The sequence below is a fragment of the Prenolepis imparis genome, unplaced genomic scaffold (assembly GCF_030444845.1).
Source record: "Prenolepis imparis isolate NDT839.2.m4 unplaced genomic scaffold, iyPreImpa1.0 SCAF_1, whole genome shotgun sequence".
Lineage (NCBI taxonomy): Eukaryota > Metazoa > Arthropoda > Insecta > Hymenoptera > Formicidae > Prenolepis > Prenolepis imparis.
The window spans coordinates 12,575,257-12,593,384 of NW_028141159.1; the positions used below are offsets into that span (position 1 = coordinate 12,575,257).

The window sequence follows — 18,128 nt, forward strand, 5'->3', positions numbered from 1 at the left end:
TCATAGACTGATCGCGGTATTTTCGTTATTTGATTAATTGAAAGGAGACGTAAATTAAAAGAAGAGAAAGAAGAAAAATGATTTTTATTATAGTCACTTATTATGCCGTTTAGAATCGATTATTACGTAAAGGCATTAACAGTGCAATAATTTAATCATTATTCGTTATTTTCAACGTAGATACAAGTGAATGCAATAATTGCATGGTAATTGGTCCATTATACCGGTTTACAGTAGCTTTTACAAATGCAATTACGTCGGAATATTCATCTCCTCTTTAGATGTGATTCACAACGATATCTCGTTTATGCAATTGTCCCAATTATTTGCATTAAGAACAATCGCCAATTTGTTTCAATATTTTTCCGTCAAAAGAAATAATATGTAAAAGGCATTTTTTTATTACATTTTTTTATCTATAAAGTTGTTGATCGATAAGAGCAAACTTTTCAAAGACTTCGCGATTATATCACTATATTTTTTTATTACGTCGTTTTAGAGATGCATTACATTATATGAATGTAGTATATATTGTATAGAATAGGATGAAGTGATGAGGTGACCCTTTTCACCCTCTCGCGAAACGGCGCCGGTGCTATCGATTATCCGGCACTCCTTCGACGCTTGGTTAATGCCAAATCCGCGTTTGTAATTCTTATAACAGTATGCGAAACTACATAAATAAACCATATAATCTTGCAAATATTCTTTATAAAATTTATTGCGATAAAATTTTAAATATACAACAATTAAATAAAATATTATTTGTTTTGTTTTATTTGAAAAGATATTTTATTGGAGTACGGGATGGGGGGGAATTAAATTTTATAAAATGTTTTCATAACGTATGCATCGAGAATTTTGAGAGAAATATAAGTTAAAATGCGTTAGCAACATGTCAAAGATATTTTTTATTTTATATTTTTTATTTAAATTCGTATATAGCTCACTTCTAAACAACATATATCTTTATTGAATAAAACATATATATGTGTGTGTATTATATAAGTGATTGTTCCCAGTTCCATTAACTAAGAAAAATTATATTAATAATGTGCGTCCCTTAACCCTTTCAGTACTATATTAGATATAGAAATGTTAAAAAATTTACCATTTATTTTAATTCTCGTTTAACACTTTTTTTTTAATTATTCAAATTTTTGATATCTCTTATATCATCTATAAGTTTTCCGTCTTATGTAATCTTAAATACTTATCATTATGATTCTATTTAACAATATAGAGCTTTGCATATTCTCCCTACATAATGAAAGTGCGATTTATAAATATTACGTATTGACTTTTAGAGAGAAAGCGAGGTGGAAATATTTTTTATTTCCAAAAAGTTTCAGGACAGACGTACGTAGCATACGTCAGATTTGTACTGAAAGGATTAACTTATGTTATTCATCGAAGATATCTAATTTTAATGAATTTTTTTATAAATCTTGGTTTTTAAATCAAAATAATAAAAAATTTGATGCTGCGCAAATAAAGTCAACATACCGATCACCACTTTACAAAATAAGCGTGCGCCGCTATAGATCGAAATCCGTGAAACAATACGGATGGTTGGGTTCTTTTATTTAATTTTATAAATGTATAATTTTCCCCTGGTATACAATGATTAAGTGCGGTAATGGTAAAGTTTGATAAAGCTTGCGCGACGTGCGATCGTTATTATTCTCCAGCTGTTATCCATATTTTTTCAGGATTTTGTGAATGAAACCAATTAACATAAGCGGATTTAAAGTTATTATTAATTGATCTATCCATTTAAATTAAACTTTTCAAGTCCGTGGAGCAGAGTTGTGGCATAATTAAAAAAGAAAAAAAAAAACCGGAAGTTTTAAAATTGTATCAGTATTTTTTGAAATTTTTTGAGATAATCAAAACACAACTGCATAAAACGGCATTGATATTTAAATGTCTCATAAAAAATTATAAAAATATTGTTTTAAAGTAAGAACACTTTGCGCTTGTGAAAGAAGATCTATTATAAGTGTAATAAAGGGCGATAAATTGACTTATACTGGATCAATAAATAAATAAATAAGAGGAATATTATATAGCCATATATCTCTTTTTAGAGAGAGTATAAAAATTTTCCTTTACTTATAAAATGGGATCTTTCGACGCATATGTTAGGTAAAATAATCACTCGGTAAAAATTTGGTTATTTCTTAATCTCTTAAATATGCGCGCGCACGTGTATGTGTGTGTGTGTGTGTTTTATAGAGTGAGAAATAATTAAATGTTATTCTTATAACAAATTATTAAACTAGATAAATATTGGTGTCTCTTAGATTTTAATACGCATTCGTAGGGTTAAAAGAGACTACTGGTCATCGATAGGCTACGATAGGTACAGAGTTCTTAATGTTATCTAAGATGTGCTAGGCTCCGGACTTGCGTCGATGAAGTCTATGTCCGAGGACGTTGTGGCGCTCCCGCGACGTCCTTGCCTCGGTGAGGCATTTATGCGCGCTTTGACGTTCGTCGTCGAGACGCTCAGTCGGTTTCCGGTTCGCTGGGCCGGCAGATGTTGCTGCTTTATTCTGTAATCAAGGGTTTTACGACATAGATATCACTCAAGCGCTAAGAAAGACATCGTTCGGAGATTAATGTACAGATGACATTCAGAATCTGCTACAAGATCATGAGGAAAAGCATGAATAATCATTCGAATAATATCGAGAGAATTTTGAAAAATGTTTGCAATTTTCCGCTACGGTAAAATAAAATAAAAAATTGTTCAATATTAACCGATGCTTCGTTGATGAAAGGTATTTAAAAAATAGGGTATCAATGTCGGGGGGGATTATCGATATCGCGATACTCTCGTGGAGATATACTCGAACGTACTTGAGTCTTTCTTCGGCACCTTTCATGGCAGTGTTCAGTTCCTCTTCCCATTGTCTCTCCTTCCTTTCTCTCTCCAATCTCTCGATCTCGCGTTCGCGATTATAAACTCGATATTCCGGAATGTAAGCTAATCTCCGCGTGTCTAAGCTTGATCCAGCGCCCTCGGCGAAACCGCCTGCATCCTCCACCGAGTACTCGACCCTTAACGATCTATAACGGGACATCAAGATACATTGCTTCGGTAATAGGCGTATTATCTCAGGAATATGTGGAGAGGGATACATTGAGAGAGAATCTTGCATCGGAATGTTCTGTCGTAATAGATGCCATTATTACCGTAAAGAGAAAGAAGAGGGAAAAAAGAGATACATATTTTTTAAGAAGGAAACTTTCGCTCGAGGGCAACCGACCTTTGTTTAGCCAGACGTTTTTTTTTCTTGTGCAAGGGCTTCGTTTCGATTATCATTTCCTCGAGCTCGAAAGTGGGATCGCAATTTAAGTGATCCTTCGGCGGTGTGAAACGCGGCTTTATCTGCTTATTCAGCACTTTGTCGAAATCCAACTCTCTCATTGCGCTCGCCTGCTTCAGTTCCTTTAAACTCGACACTCGGGCGTTCGGGGCCAGAGTTAATAAACGGTCCAGGAGATCGCATATCGACGAGCTCCAGTGCGAAGGTGTCGACCTTTCTTCCTGAAAAAGCGGGATATTCGTCTCGTGCTAGCTTGTCGCGCGCATCAGTTGCTTGAACACGGGTGGGATAAATGAATCGATTTTTGAGGAAAAAAAATGAAGTAAGAATTATGTCGTAAACTTTGATATTACGCGAATGGACGTTAAGGATGCCTTTGATAGAATTAACAGGCACTATAACATATCGTGGCATGTGTCAATACCATGTTTATGATAAGTCCTCGGGACATGACGCGTCCTTAATTAATAGAATAACGTCCACATATTATTTCAGAAAAGTTTGATAGAGTTTAAATATCTTACATAGCTTCAAAAATGTAGAGATGAGAATACAATAATCGCGCATTAGACATTTTTTCTTTGAAATGTTCATTATTATTTTTTATATCGCAGAGATATCCATTTCTTTTTTTTATTATATATTTCTATCTCGTTTCTCTCTTTTGTGCAATTTTTTTTCATTCATTCTAAGCTTGCACGATTCTCTCTCACCTGTAAGATTCTCAAAGCCTCCCTGTTAGACGTCGTGGAGTGAAGTGGATACGGTCTTTCCATGGCTAGGGTCTCCCAAGCGAGAACTCCCAGACTCCACCAATCCACAGCGAATCCATAGCCGAGGACACCGTATTCCTCGCATGAGCACATGTAAATTTCCGGGGCTGATGCAAATCCGCGTTAAAAAGAAGAAATGCAGGAAAGAAAAACGTGCTGATCGCGTTTTGATTGATGCATAACACAATAGAATAAATATAGATATTGCGCGTGCCTTGAAACATTTTTTTCGGTTACAAATCTTACTTTAATCGTACACGATATTTTATTGCGATAAAGTTATATTTACACGTGTTGTATAAAAAATTGCAAAATTAATTACACAGAAACTTTTTTTTTGTGAGTTTTTTCTCTGTTTTTTTTTTATTTTTTTATAGAATAAAACTTTTTTTAGAGTAAAAAAATTTTATTTAACAGGAATAATTAATGTGGGAGTAAATAGAAATTCGATTATATATAAATGATAATAAACTGTAAACATACCTATATACGGCTTTGTTCCGGACATCGAAGTCGCCAATTGTCCATCTTCGAGTACAGTTGCGATGTTAAAGTCTGTTACATGGGCGTGACCTAAACAACAAGTAAATTACGTTTTAGTCAATCATCTAAATAGTCATTAGGTTAATGACTAAACAAATGAATTATTTACTTGCTCTAGAATATCCCCTTCGGAAACACGTGGCAGTAATTACGTTTAATGACTACGCTAATTAATATTAGATTATAACAAGTACTATATTATACTTGTAATCGAATCCATAATACAAATCTCAGTATTATATAAATAGCATTACATATTTTTTACATAAATAAAAGCTTATATAACGAGAGAAAGGACATATATACGTATGTTGATTAAGTAATAATTTTTTATGCGATGCACACACAGGAGTATTACACGTGTACATGAATATTAAATAATTGTAAAATTTAATCCGTTGCACGCTGCATATATTTACTGCAATCTGAGAGATTTATTTTGTATTAAAAATTATAGAGAGAAGCAACACTCTTGCGCAAAGTTTATTTTCTAGGGTTTAGCCTCTCTCTTTGCTAGGGGGATTATAAAAAGATACAGATAATAATGGAAATTATATATAATATCACGCGTGTGCAAATAGTACATGTGTTCGCGATCTTTAGACATTTCTTGTGGGATAAACGCCTAATGAACCTTAACTATATTATACAGTTGTACCTATGGCTCATCAGAGGACTTTATTAAGAGATATACACACGCATACACACACACACAGATATATACCACACAAGCAGAGAGGAACGCGATATTGGTTTTCCGACGTGGCTCTTTCGCGTGTGTCACGCTCTACTCCCGCAATATTTATCCGTTGCCATTTTCTAAACATTGCAGCGACCGCAATGTGGATCAAGCTGTGATGTAAACTAAAGAGAATGAACACCAACATACACCGCTACACATTACGTCAATGCAATATCACACAATCCCTCCATTGTAGTCAGGTTTTGTGCTTTAGTACCAGGCACGTGGATAGCTTGCACATATCAAGAAAAATAGTTTTCCATTTTTTAAATACGGTACAAAATAAAAATTGACGACCTCTGCGGAAACACGACCAGATGCTTGCTTTTATCGCGAAAGTGTCATTTATCACTTATTGTTAGTTATTGTTCGTCAATCCATAAAAGAATAAGCTATGCCTGGATTTTGATTTAATTTTACACTTTGATTTATAACAAAGAAGCAAAAGAGATTTTTATTCTAAATAATATATTTTATGTAAAACTTTATAAAAACAGAAAATTTATTAATCATTTGAATTAATAATTATATTAACATATACTCTCTCTCTTTCTCGAAAAGATTAAATGTCTATTTCAGAGTCGCTTTTAAAAGCAGTTCTTGACGATAACAATTTCCTACTGAATGGAAGTAATCGAAAATTATTGGTTCACTAGAATCAGGTCTGGGTATCGACAGCAGAAATAAAATTGTCTGTAGAAATAAGAGAGAAATATCACTTGAGAGGTTTCTCTTTTATCTCTACAGCCGATCTTATTTCTATATTATTTATTATATAATTTATAATATATATGCACATATACGAGGGTAAATCAAAAAGTAAAGGGACAAATAAAGAAAAACACATTTATTTTAACCTATGTGGAAAATTGACATATCAGTAGATAAAGAAAATTTTTTTTCTCGTAGTATTTCTTTTCTTTTTTTTTTTTCTTTTTTCTTTTCATCTTTTCGGTTTATTAAAAGAAGCACTACGAGGAAAAAATTTTTCTTCGGATGAGAAGGTGATTGCAGTGGTGCATAACTGGCTACGCATCCAACCCAAATCTTTCTTCCAGGATGAAATACAGAAGCTTATTAAGTAGTGGATCAAATGTATCGATGTTGGTGGGGATTATGTCGAAAAATGATATGTAAATTTTCCACATAGGTTAAAATAAATGTGTTTTTCTTTATTTGTCCTTTTACTTTTTGACTTACCCTCGTATATAACGTTTCCATGGATATACATATGTATAAGTTAGGGAACATCTTTCGTTATATTTCGTGAAATTTTATGACTTGTAGAACTCTTCAAAATAGATTAGGCACTTCTTTGGGATTCTTAATTTCATTTTACTCACGAAATATTTGATGGCTTCAGTCTGCTAAATTACTTCCCCGTATTAATGCTTCGCATAATCTCGAGTGTACATAAAGCCGCGTGTAAGTTAAATTAACGGAATAAATTACGACTACAATGCGGATCTGGAATGTAATATTACCGGAAGGAAGAAATAGTAGTATCGTATCGCGATTTTATGCCGTTCTCTATTGTAGTAACGCTTTAGATTTTAATGAAAGTAGTTCTAAACGGTTCTCTCGGAAGTGTGTCAAAGTTTTCCCGCATAGATTCCTCTTCCGCATAAATTATTACACTACAGATCGAACTAGCTGGCTTCCCAAAATTCTTAACTATTTCATTCTTTGTCATACTATATTAAATTACTGCTATAAATTTTTTAGCGTTACATTGATCAATAATTATAACGATTTTTTTAATGATTATTTTTTAAATATTTTGATAATAAAACAATAAGTTATGTGTTAAAAGATAATTGACATTAAAGAAGACATTAAAAATTATTGTTAAAAGTTATAAAAATAATTTCTTTAAAAATAATTACTATTGAAGAAGACATAAGATAATAAAATATTTTTCTAGGTATTAAGGATTACAAAAATAGTTATTAGAGGAATGAGATTATTGAAGGATTAAAAAGAAGTTTCTGAACCGTTACACAATAAATTATTTCATCGGTGGTCTCTTGAGATTCTATTTTTAGGAAAAGTAACTTCAATCTCTATATAGAAACAATTTTGATCAATTTTTGAAATCGCCTTCTCTTCTTGCATAAAATAAATCGAACGATTGGAAACTATTTTGATACACTAGAACGTACACTGCTCGATTGTACGTATATTTAGCTTGAATTTATAAAGTAATGCTAGTTTCGCCAACTTCCTACAATATCTCGACAAAACAGGTCTTATGCCACGCTAGATGGAACACGAAAGCGAAGCGATAAGAGCGAGACACCGATGCGTAATTTTAAATGATGCAGAGGCAATCTCGGGATTCAAACAGCCGTCGGCCAGGTGCAGGAGGAAATTAGGATAGTCTCCTTCCTTCCTTCCCTCGTTCGCCCCATTTCCCTCCAGGATCGTAAATGCACGTACTTGCTTTCCGCGTCTTCGAGACGCTCCCTACGAAATACCCTCGTCACCCCATGTCTATCTTTCTATTAAAGCGGATCCGACCTTCGAGAGGAGCGAGATCTTCGGCTTGAGTACGCACAACCCTTTCGTTTTGCCATCCTCTTGGTTATCTTTATCTCTCTCCCTTGTAATTTCGTCGTTAAATGTATTGCATTCAAGCATTTTGTTTGCCATTATTGTTATTTCGAGCTAAATATATATATATATATATTCGGAAAATCAATAAATTAATGTCATCAAAACGCAATTGAATAATATTATTTCGTAATATTTATGCTAATAGATTTTTCATGGATTCGGAAAATATCTAATTTGTGCGAAAGTAGTTAATCATTAATAATCCGTTTTACCATTGGTTTTGTTTGTTTGTTTGCATTACTCTTCATTTCGCTCGGTTGACAAATGCAGCCATATTTTATGCATATCCAAGAGCCGAAGATCTCGAAAAGCCGGCATGTATTATTTAATATTGCGCTTTCAAGATTCGTTCAGCTTTACCTCCATCAAAATCTATGGCGTAGTTTTTAATATTTCGACGATAAATCAATTTATTGTTAGTATTTTTATTATTTTTATTATCAGGGAAAGTACATAAAGCGGAAAAAGCGTTACCGATAATTTTTAGATCGAGAGTGAAGAGTAAGAAACAGCATTTTCTGCACTGATAAGCGGAAAGGAGATGTTACGTTTATTTCGAGGCTTTCCGAGAAATAGGCAAAATATCGGAAATATGCCAAAATATTAAAGAAAGAGAGAGATAGATAGAGTATCTAGTATAGATATATAATAAGAGATCTTTTCCTGCTCTCAATTATTCTTCATAAATTCTGTGAAGTATTGACCTGGTAATAAAAATCGTGTTAGAATTTAAAAAATTCTATAATATATAAATCTTTATATCTTTGAAAATAACTTCTATTGAAGAACATTATCGAAAATGAAACCACGCTGTTAACTGATTGACTTTAAGATGTCAGTTTTCTATATATACTTTTTAAAAAGTATTACTTTATATTTACAGTTATAAAACTTTCCATATTTAAGCAACGCGCGGAAAATTCCTTAATCGATAATATATTAAATTATGCTCAGGATTTAAGCAAAGGACTTTAGTTGTCATTAGTGATTCCATGTATGTGTGTATGTGTATATACATACATACATATATATATAAAATTCGTTACACTATATATATATTCCTTGTGAGTAATTTCCGCACTTCATACGCCATGATGCCTTGTATTTCCATAATTTGCTAAATCCATATTCAGTAGAATATATTAATCCTGTGAGACTCGAAGCGAAAGGGAATAGCGCAAATACTGTAGAGAGTTAATTCCACTAAAATCTGCTGATAGTTTCTAGCAGCAGCCCTCGCGAATCCACGAATACATACAGCCACAATCTCATCCGTCGTGCGAAATTTACTTGTCAAACGATAATTCGGTGTTTCAATCTTGCGTTCGTACTTCGGAATAACTAAATCACAGGCGATTAATACGCTTGTCTACGATGGCGGCGATATTGAAACCAGACGAACTGGAATCAGCGCTTGATATGCAAACGAAGATACGCGAGAGCTTGATTGTGGCTTAAATGCCAAACGTTTCAATTTATAATACAAACTCGTTCGATCTGCAGAGCTTTCAAACAGAATGGCTCAAGAAAAATTGCTGTACCCGATTACTTATGCCCGATTCTGAATAATTTTTTGGGATATATAAAAGTGCAAGCTAAATAATATATAATAAATATCGCGTAAATATTAATTTAGAGAAGAAAATAAGTTTCTAATCATAGTGCTTTTAAATTGTATGATGTACATTAAGAAATAATGTAAAAATAATATTTTTAAAAATTTATAATAATATTTCAGGAATTCCATTTTCAATTTTAATACACCTTATATCTCGTTCGCGACTTGTGTTTATAGGAATATTTTTATCTTCCCTTTTGGGGAAGCTATATGTTGACAATTTTGTTTCTATTCTTTCGTTCGATTAGCACGCACATAAAGCGCGCACACGCGCATGAGGACTAACATGATCGGATTCAAAGCTTTGTGTATTCATCACGTGAATTCACGTTTACCGCTAAATGTGTAGATTGTGTAGTTAATCGATTCTCGTTTCGTGTTCGCATTGTGACAAATGAAACTCACAATCAGACTCAGATTGTGATTAAAGTTATCAATCGAAAAGCAGCAAAAATATCGATTGAATTATTTATCGAGAAAAAGTATTTTTTAATTTTTATCACATACATTATTTTTATCCTATCAAAATTTATAAGAAGTCTCATATATACATACAGGATGTGCCTTGTCCCTGAACTCAGTGCCAAAATTGATACAGCAGTTTTAGCACATGAAAACAAGTCGAAAATCCGAACGGTTTCGAGAAGTTATAGAATATTAAAGTTGTTTTCGTAAGACAATATAAATTGAAATAAATGTTATTTAATGTTCTTTATTCTGTTTAAAGCTTTACAAAAAATGTTCAAAAATTCCTCCGTCGACTTCGCAAGCTTTTTGAAAAATGTTTGGAGTTTCGTAGATGACATTTTTCAAAAAAATCGAAATATTTATTAATTCGTGGTAGAAAGTGTGTCGAAGTCGACGGAGGAATTTTTGAACATCTTTTGTAAAGCTTTAAACAGAATAAAGAACATTAAATAACATTTATTTTAATTTATATTGTCTTACGAAAACAACTTTAAATATTCTATAACTTCGAAACCGTACGGATTCGGACATATATTTATTAACATTTTCGACTTGTTTTCATGTGCTAAAACTGCTGTATCAATTTTGGCACTGAGTTCAGGGACAAGGCACACCCTGTATGTATATATGAGACTTCTTATAAATTTTGATAGGATAAAAATAAAATGTATGTGACAAAATTAAAAAATACTTTTTCTCGATAAATAATTTAATCGATATTTTTGCTGCTTTTCGATTGATATGTTTATTAACATTTTCGACTTGTTTTCATGTGCTAACGCTGCTGTTTCAGTTTTAACACTGAGTTCAGAGACATCTTGTATATGTATTATATCTAGCTTTAATTTAATAGAATTTATAACATATTGATTTAAAGTACTATAATTAAATCAGAATTAATTTCACATACATAATTTCACATAGTTAATGAAATTTTAGTTTCTGAAATATCATCTCCAATTATATAAATGCAAATGCACATATAGAAATAAAATGTTCACATATTTAACAATTAAATAATTTGTGGATTAAATTTCTAAATCAAATTAATATAAATATAATAGTATAATATAAATTTACAAAAGTGGAAATATTTAATTATATTAAGTCAACGCATTTTGTGTGTATAAAACGATAGTATGCGTTATGATCAAGTCTTTATATATATTTCGTATTTTTCGAAATGCAAGAAGAGAAGCTTTCAGGAAATCGCACTTACGGAATTAAGTTTCCTCAGGGCAAGATTAATTATCCTTATCTACATTACTTTACACGGTGTGGGCGCGAAAGGTAGAAGTTCAAAAGATCACAATTCACGATTATCAAGAAACGTGGGCACTCACCTTCCTCATCCAGCAGTATATTGTCCGGTTTGATGTCCCGATGGATAATCCTGTGATTCTGTAGATAATCGAGCGCCAACGCGATTTCGGCCACGAACAGCACGACGCTCTCCTCGCTGAACACAATCTCCTGCTGGATATGGTATCTCAGATCGCCGCCCAAAAGTAAGTCCGATACCATGAAGAGATCCTCCTCATCTATAACATGACAATATAGCATATGCGTAATCTTGTCTCTTTCTCTCTCTCTCTTTTTTCTCTTCTCTTTCTTATGCAACACATGGCACTGATGAACATTTTTTGCATATCACATGCGCATGTCGACTATTTTCGATGCGATATTCGAAAGATGAAAGCGAAATTATGAAACGTTATCGAACGATTGACTGATCAATATTGACTTAATACAATTAAATACAGCTACACTAGTTCGCGAAATATGAGCTATTATTTTGTAAATAAACGCGTTATAAAATTCCACATACGATGCCCTTTATTACAAATATTTCAGAAACGGGACGTATGTATATGCACAAATACGTATTAAATAATTTATTCTACTGGTTTATATGTATAATATTATTAATCAATATAGCTGACAAATTAATGCTTATTAAATAATTTATATTGTTTGCGCGCAGGAAAGTAGCGGAAAATATTATCTACTACAGATTGTAATCTGCTAATTGTCGTATATCTATATGTCTGTATTACGCATATAGATATTTTAATAAATTGCGTGGTTACATGATAATTATTGACGAACAAAATACATAGTTATCGTCAAGCAATGTGAAGAGATGATTAATGTTCAGAAGATTTTAGATATTATAAATGACAAACAAATATTTTTTTCTCTTGATATTGATTTGATATTTTTGGCGAGCTCTACTATTATATTAACTTAATTAATACAATCGTTATTTGTAAAGGATTCTAATAATATTTTTCGTTGCACTTTTCTGTCATTCAGTCTGAATTACTTTGCAGCAAAATATCCATAACATAAAAACAAAAGAATTTGATATTACATCGTTTTTATATATAAATCGTGTTTTTCCTCGTCTGAAATATTTAATATTCGACTCTGTAATAGAACGCATTCTCATTAAAGTCTTCGTAGCAAGTGCAAGTTTTGCATTGCTCGTTTTTGCATAAATATTTGCATTCGTATTTCCGACGTTGACAGAATTCGGCTTCTTTCAATAAAATATGTGCCTTATGTGCCTTATGTGCTTTTGTGAGATAAACGTAATCGTTTAATGCGCATTTGTCGACTTAAAATTCGAAAAAAAAAAAACATTCATGATTTTTTGTGATAATGATTATAGTGCATTTTGCATTTATATAATATCTGATACGCTGCTCTTCCCTTAAAAAAGTTTACTGCCAAGATTAGTGTGCAAGCAGATTAATAGGAATTATTATATTGGATTTAACAATAAAAATGAGAAAAGAATAGTAATGAATATGATTAAGAGTTTTGTCAATACTAGAATGAATATTAATGCTAGAGCTTTTATGAATGCTAGAATTAAAAGAAGATTTACAAAAATTAATTGTTTTTTAAAGATCTTGAGATGCATCTCTGTATATTTTTGCGTTTCTTACAAAATCTCGAAAAATAATTCGAGTGATTAATGTCTTGAAAAACTTACCTTGGAAGCTGAACCATAAATTCACTAGGCAAGGATGTTCCAGCTTCGATAGGATCTCGACTTCCCTCGCCACGTTCTTTAGGGCACCCCGTTCTGCGCATTCGTTTTTATGTACGTACTTCATGGCGTACATATTGCCGGTAGTGTCACGTTTTTGTACGATACAGACCTGTTAGCAGAAATTGTATCGAAATTGAGTTTTACGTGTAAAATCGTTCTTTCTGCGCTAAAACAGCTTGAGTATAGTCAAATCAGTGCAAATTTGATATCAAGAAATATTTCATTTTTCTTCATAAAATGCAATATAAAAGAGTAGAATTTTTTATTTATTCCTCGAAACAATTTGACTTAAGCTAAAGTATTGATATTCAATATAATTAATGGCAATACATATAAAACTAGAAAATATCGATATTTACTTCATCTAATTTGATCTGTATTGCTATAATTATTAATTATTATTGAATAAAGAAAATATTTTTCGCATAAGTTTTTCTAAAACGGAATATAAACTGAAAGCCTTCGAACTGTAAATGGTTGACAGTCTGTCATAAAAATTTTATTCCTTTTAGCGCTTTTTTTAGAAATGTGGGAACGTCGCATATTTGCCCCAGCTATAAAAGTAAGGAAACAGGTTTTGAAATTTTTACAGCAGTCCATAAATATAAAAGAGCCAACGAATGCACTTTTTTACGACTAAGAGTAACAATTTTATAGCGATATAAATCCAATTTGCGTTGCATTCTGCATTATGAAACGGTGCGCTTGTATCGATATGTCAGGCCATTCTTCATATAATATATATGTATTTACGTGATCTTTGCACCATGCCATGTATTATATACCATGTAAGATTTATAATGAATTGTTGATGCGATATTATTAATATTAAGTAAATAAAAATCCTTTAGGGTAGGTTTCCGCGAAATCCAATTTTTTTCTTGAGAATAAGCATCAGTAGGCCTATTACAAATTACAACATGATTAAATTTATATACATACATATATATTAGCAAGAATTCTTAGTCGCGCTGGAAACTGTATGCCACCGGTATACAAATATTATCCGATGCGGATAAATTGATTCGGAGATCTCGGTAACTTCTCGGAAACTGCAGTGAATAATTTAAAATCTGCGAATGCAACTATTACGTGCTCGTCGAGTCCACAAACAGGAAATTGTTAAAAACGCGCAACTTGACTGTAACAATATTTACCCATCGTTCTGTCATAATTTGACCGCGAAATAACTTATGACCTTACCTTTCCAAAGCTGCCTTTTCCAATAGCGCGTAAAATTTGAAAATGATCGAAGTTCACTGCAACAGAAATGTAATTCAATTAGGCGAAGTGACATCCATATTTAACGGTAGACGAATAACGCATTAATTCTCCGTTGTTAAAGTGCGATTAAAATGAACCGTATGGTGAAGCATTACACGCTTTTCAATGTTCGTTCTTGCGTGTGTTAAATTTGACGCTAATCGAGATTAACTCTCTAGTGTTGACGTGAATTAATGAGATAATTTTCAAGCTGCATTGATATTGATTTTTCTTCTTTTTTTATAGATGTAGCTTTTAATTAATCAAGCTTTTAATTAATTAGCTATTCCTTTTACGAATATAATATTTTATTGATTTGTTATAAAAAAATCTCTGAAATTTTATTCGGATGGGATTGATGTAAATTACGAATCTCTCGAGGCAGGGATTTGATCGCGTGGAAGATATATGCAGATGTATACATAATTTATATTGCACGCAGTTCTAATCCATCTGAAATAGTCAAACTACGTAATCGATGAGCTCCATCAATAACATGGAAATTTCGAGCTTGATTTTCTTTAACCTCAATTCTCGTATAAGTCACGGTCTTGCAAAGTTAATTATGAAAGTAATTTTGTAATAATTTCTTTTTTGATACTTATAAAATAAAAAAAAAAAGACTTTGGGTACAATAATAACGTCGAGGAAAATAATCAATTCTTTATACAAATGACACATCTCTTATAATTTATATTATTATAAAAATATAGATTTAATCATATTTTAAAGTTTTTCCAACTTGTACAAAAGTTTTGCGCAAAGAAAGAAAATCCGTGTTTCTAATATATTGCAAAAAGTGAAAGAAAGTTTGTGCAAAGAAAGAATTGAATAAGAAGAAGAAAAATGGTCTTTTCCAGAGGAATTCAATTATAATGAAATTGAATTGGAGTTTTCTCGGTTAAATTGAATGCCCATAAGATTGCCGATACAACCGATAGAAACAAATTTATTAATAGTCCCGCAACAACTTGTTATTCTGTAATCGAACCGGAGGCTAAAAGTTCTACGTGATGTCGTGCTGTATCACGAGACGTCGCCGAAGTTGCAACTGCAGCTGCAGCGAAATATGAACACGATAGAATAGATGATCTTGGTCGTGAAACTTTGTAAGATTAGCGATGCGTATCTGTCATGTTTTACTCGAGCGAGAATTCAAGTTATACGAATTATATATAGAGCGGAGCGATATAACACAATTAATCTCAATTAATATCTTCATATATCATAGTAATTGAGATAAATAAATATCTTGATAATAATTTTAAAATCTTTTTTGTAAAAGCTAAATTACGGAAGTAATCAGTATATATTTTTTCCTAATTTTTGTATATAACCTTGTTAAACTTTTTCAATTCACAGCTTCTGATCTAAAAACTATTTTTGATGGATATATTGTTAAAGCTTTAATATTGAAAATTAGTTCGCTATTAATTATATTATAATATTTATATAAAGTGATTACTATATAGCAAGAGCTCAATTATAAATCTCATTAAAATTTTATATTGATACCTAATGAAAAGAAAATAGAGAAATTATGAAAATCATGAGAGAAATTATTAAGATATTAAAAGAACAGTGAGAGCCAATTATCCTTTATCGATCATGCTCTGGAAATCAAGATTCCCATTCTTTTTCCGATACTTAATAAAATATCAAACTTGACGTCAATGTATAGCTGACAATAAGAGTCAGTCAAGTCGCAATATTTCCAATTATCGCATGTGACGTGTCCGAGACTCACAAAAGAAAAAAAAAGAAGCGCGTCCTTCTTGTAAGGTAGATAGACGGTTTACCTTCTTCTCCGGGGGTGGGATCACTTCGGGTCGATTGATTGGCACCCATTTTTCTTCAATAGACGTCGGATGTGTACATCGGCGACCGGTGTAAGCTGCATCGGTACGAGTGCGATATCGACGAAAACGACGAAAACGACGCCGGGATCCGACGGCTGACGTAGAAAGTCTCATATTTCCACATTGTCACGGCGCCGCGACGCCTCGTCGCGCGATTTTTTTTTTTTATCGAACAACGAGTGTCATCCTTTCTTCTTAAGGGAGAGAGAGAGAGAGAGAGAGAGACAGAAAGAGAAAGATACTCGTCACGTGCGCCAAATGGTTTCTCGTTAAATCCGTCGGTTGATGACGTGAAGCTCTTTCCCCGGAGAAACACGATGGCGATATGGCGTTAATTAGCAGCGATCCGCCGCTGATTTGAGCGGCTTAATTAAGGGATCGCGCTAACGTGCGGAATAATTGCGGACGTTGATGATCCTTCGGACGGCAATGCGGCGGACTTGCTCTCGCGACGCATCGCCGTGGTGAGTCTTGCTTACGACATGAACGGCTCGATTGATCTCTGTAATAAACGTATGTCCCTCGTGATTGCTCCTTCGTTGCACGTTAATTGATTTTGGGTGAAGCAACGGAGTACGCGTACAATGAGCGCCAATTCTGTCGTATCCGATGAATGATACGACGTGTCGTCAAATTGGGAAAGCAAAACCCTTGCCTAAGATTGAATATATATAGGAAAGTGAATAATTTTTTATATAAATCAAATTTGAATTTTTTATAAATTAAAAAAGTTTTTAATTATTATAATAAAATATGTTACGCCTTAAAAAACAAGTTTCGAATTAAAATTTTATTATGTATAGCAAAATATATTTGAAAATTAATATAAAAAATTAGATTTTCTCTTATCTATTTGCATTCTTAAGTTGAAATTGAGGTACAAACAATAATGCGTTTCTTTTGTACATCAATTTTAAAAATAGATGCAGAAAAACATGCACATTTTTACATAAACATACAGATTACACTAAAAATGTGAATTATTGAAATAACATAAAAACGATATACGTAACACAACATTTTTGAGATTTGCTTTTTAAAGTGTTAAAACTCGTCGAATAACAATAAAGAGAGAGAGAGAGAGAGAGAGAGAGAGAGAGAGAGAGAGAGAGCCTTTTTAAATGAATAAATTTTGGAGTATGCTCGAGCATGCTCGAGCGATTGAACAGGAACAATCGCTCGTTTCTCTCTGTCAACAAGATAACGGACTTTCCCACATGACATTGTATTAATCGGCGAAATTCTATGCGCGATCTACATTATACTGTCGAGCGGAGGCGCGCAGCATCAGCACCAATTAATGGCGTTGATTAGTCAGTGCGGGCGCAGCAAATACGACGGCTGATGCATTGCCGCCACTCGAATTGCAGATCGAATAGAGGTTTCCGTGCAGTATCCGCGCATACATCCGTATACTGTGTCTGTATTTCGGTGTGTATGCGAGATTATGGGTCTTCGCTTTTAATTCAATTATCGTCGAAACGCGCTTCATTAATCTTCGACTCGGTTGAGTAAACTATTATTTTAATTAATAATATTGGTCAATAATGAACAACGGGATCCACCGCAGATGTGAATTTCAACATTTAATACATGTGTTACAAATTGATTGCGTTAATAGAATTTTGAAGAAGCTTCAGGTCTATTTTGAACTTCATAGAATGACACAAATAATATTATCATGCGATTTTCAGCAATTATGATTCTATGTAAAATTGTAATATAAATTCGTATTAATTAGATGCGTATTAAACATCATAGAGATTCTCTGCTCGATTATCTATCAGTTTGGATAGAATTTTTGATATAAAGAAGACTTTTGAATATATTAGATATATTATATATAAACA

The 18,128-nt window shown here is 32.7% G+C and overlaps 2 protein-coding genes across 2 annotated transcripts in view; one reads left to right on the forward strand and one right to left on the reverse strand.

The window, feature by feature from the left end:
* LOC145935477 (protein Star) overlaps positions 1 to 18,128 on the forward strand; it is a 43,290-nt gene that overhangs the window by 3,012 nt on the left and 22,150 nt on the right. The gene's annotated exons all lie outside the window — the stretch shown is intronic.
* On the reverse strand, positions 893 to 16,379 carry LOC145935357 (serine/threonine-protein kinase 32A). The gene is made up of 9 exons (XM_083036652.1): positions 16,219 to 16,379; positions 14,360 to 14,415; positions 13,097 to 13,265; positions 11,439 to 11,636; positions 4,592 to 4,681; positions 4,049 to 4,215; positions 3,276 to 3,556; positions 2,866 to 3,075; positions 893 to 2,558 (listed from the first exon to the last, which is right to left on the reverse strand). Exons 1-9 carry the CDS (start codon positions 16,265 to 16,267, stop codon positions 2,387 to 2,389), a joined length of 1,392 nt encoding a protein of 463 aa, XP_082892778.1. The 5' UTR covers positions 16,268 to 16,379; the 3' UTR covers positions 893 to 2,386.

Excerpts from the sequence above, each read along its gene's own strand:
- LOC145935357 (XM_083036652.1), bottom strand. The coding sequence starts at position 16,267 with ATGGGTGCCAATCAATCGACCCGAAGTGATCCCACCCCCGGAGAAGAA. Across the intron at positions 11,637-13,096 it reads TTTATGGTTCAGCTTCCAAG|ATGAGGAGGATCTCTTCATG; the intron begins GTAAGTTTTTCA and ends GTCATGTTATAG. Across the intron at positions 4,216-4,591 it reads CGGAACAAAGCCGTATATAG|CCCCGGAAATTTACATGTGC; the intron begins GTATGTTTACAG and ends GATTTGCATCAG.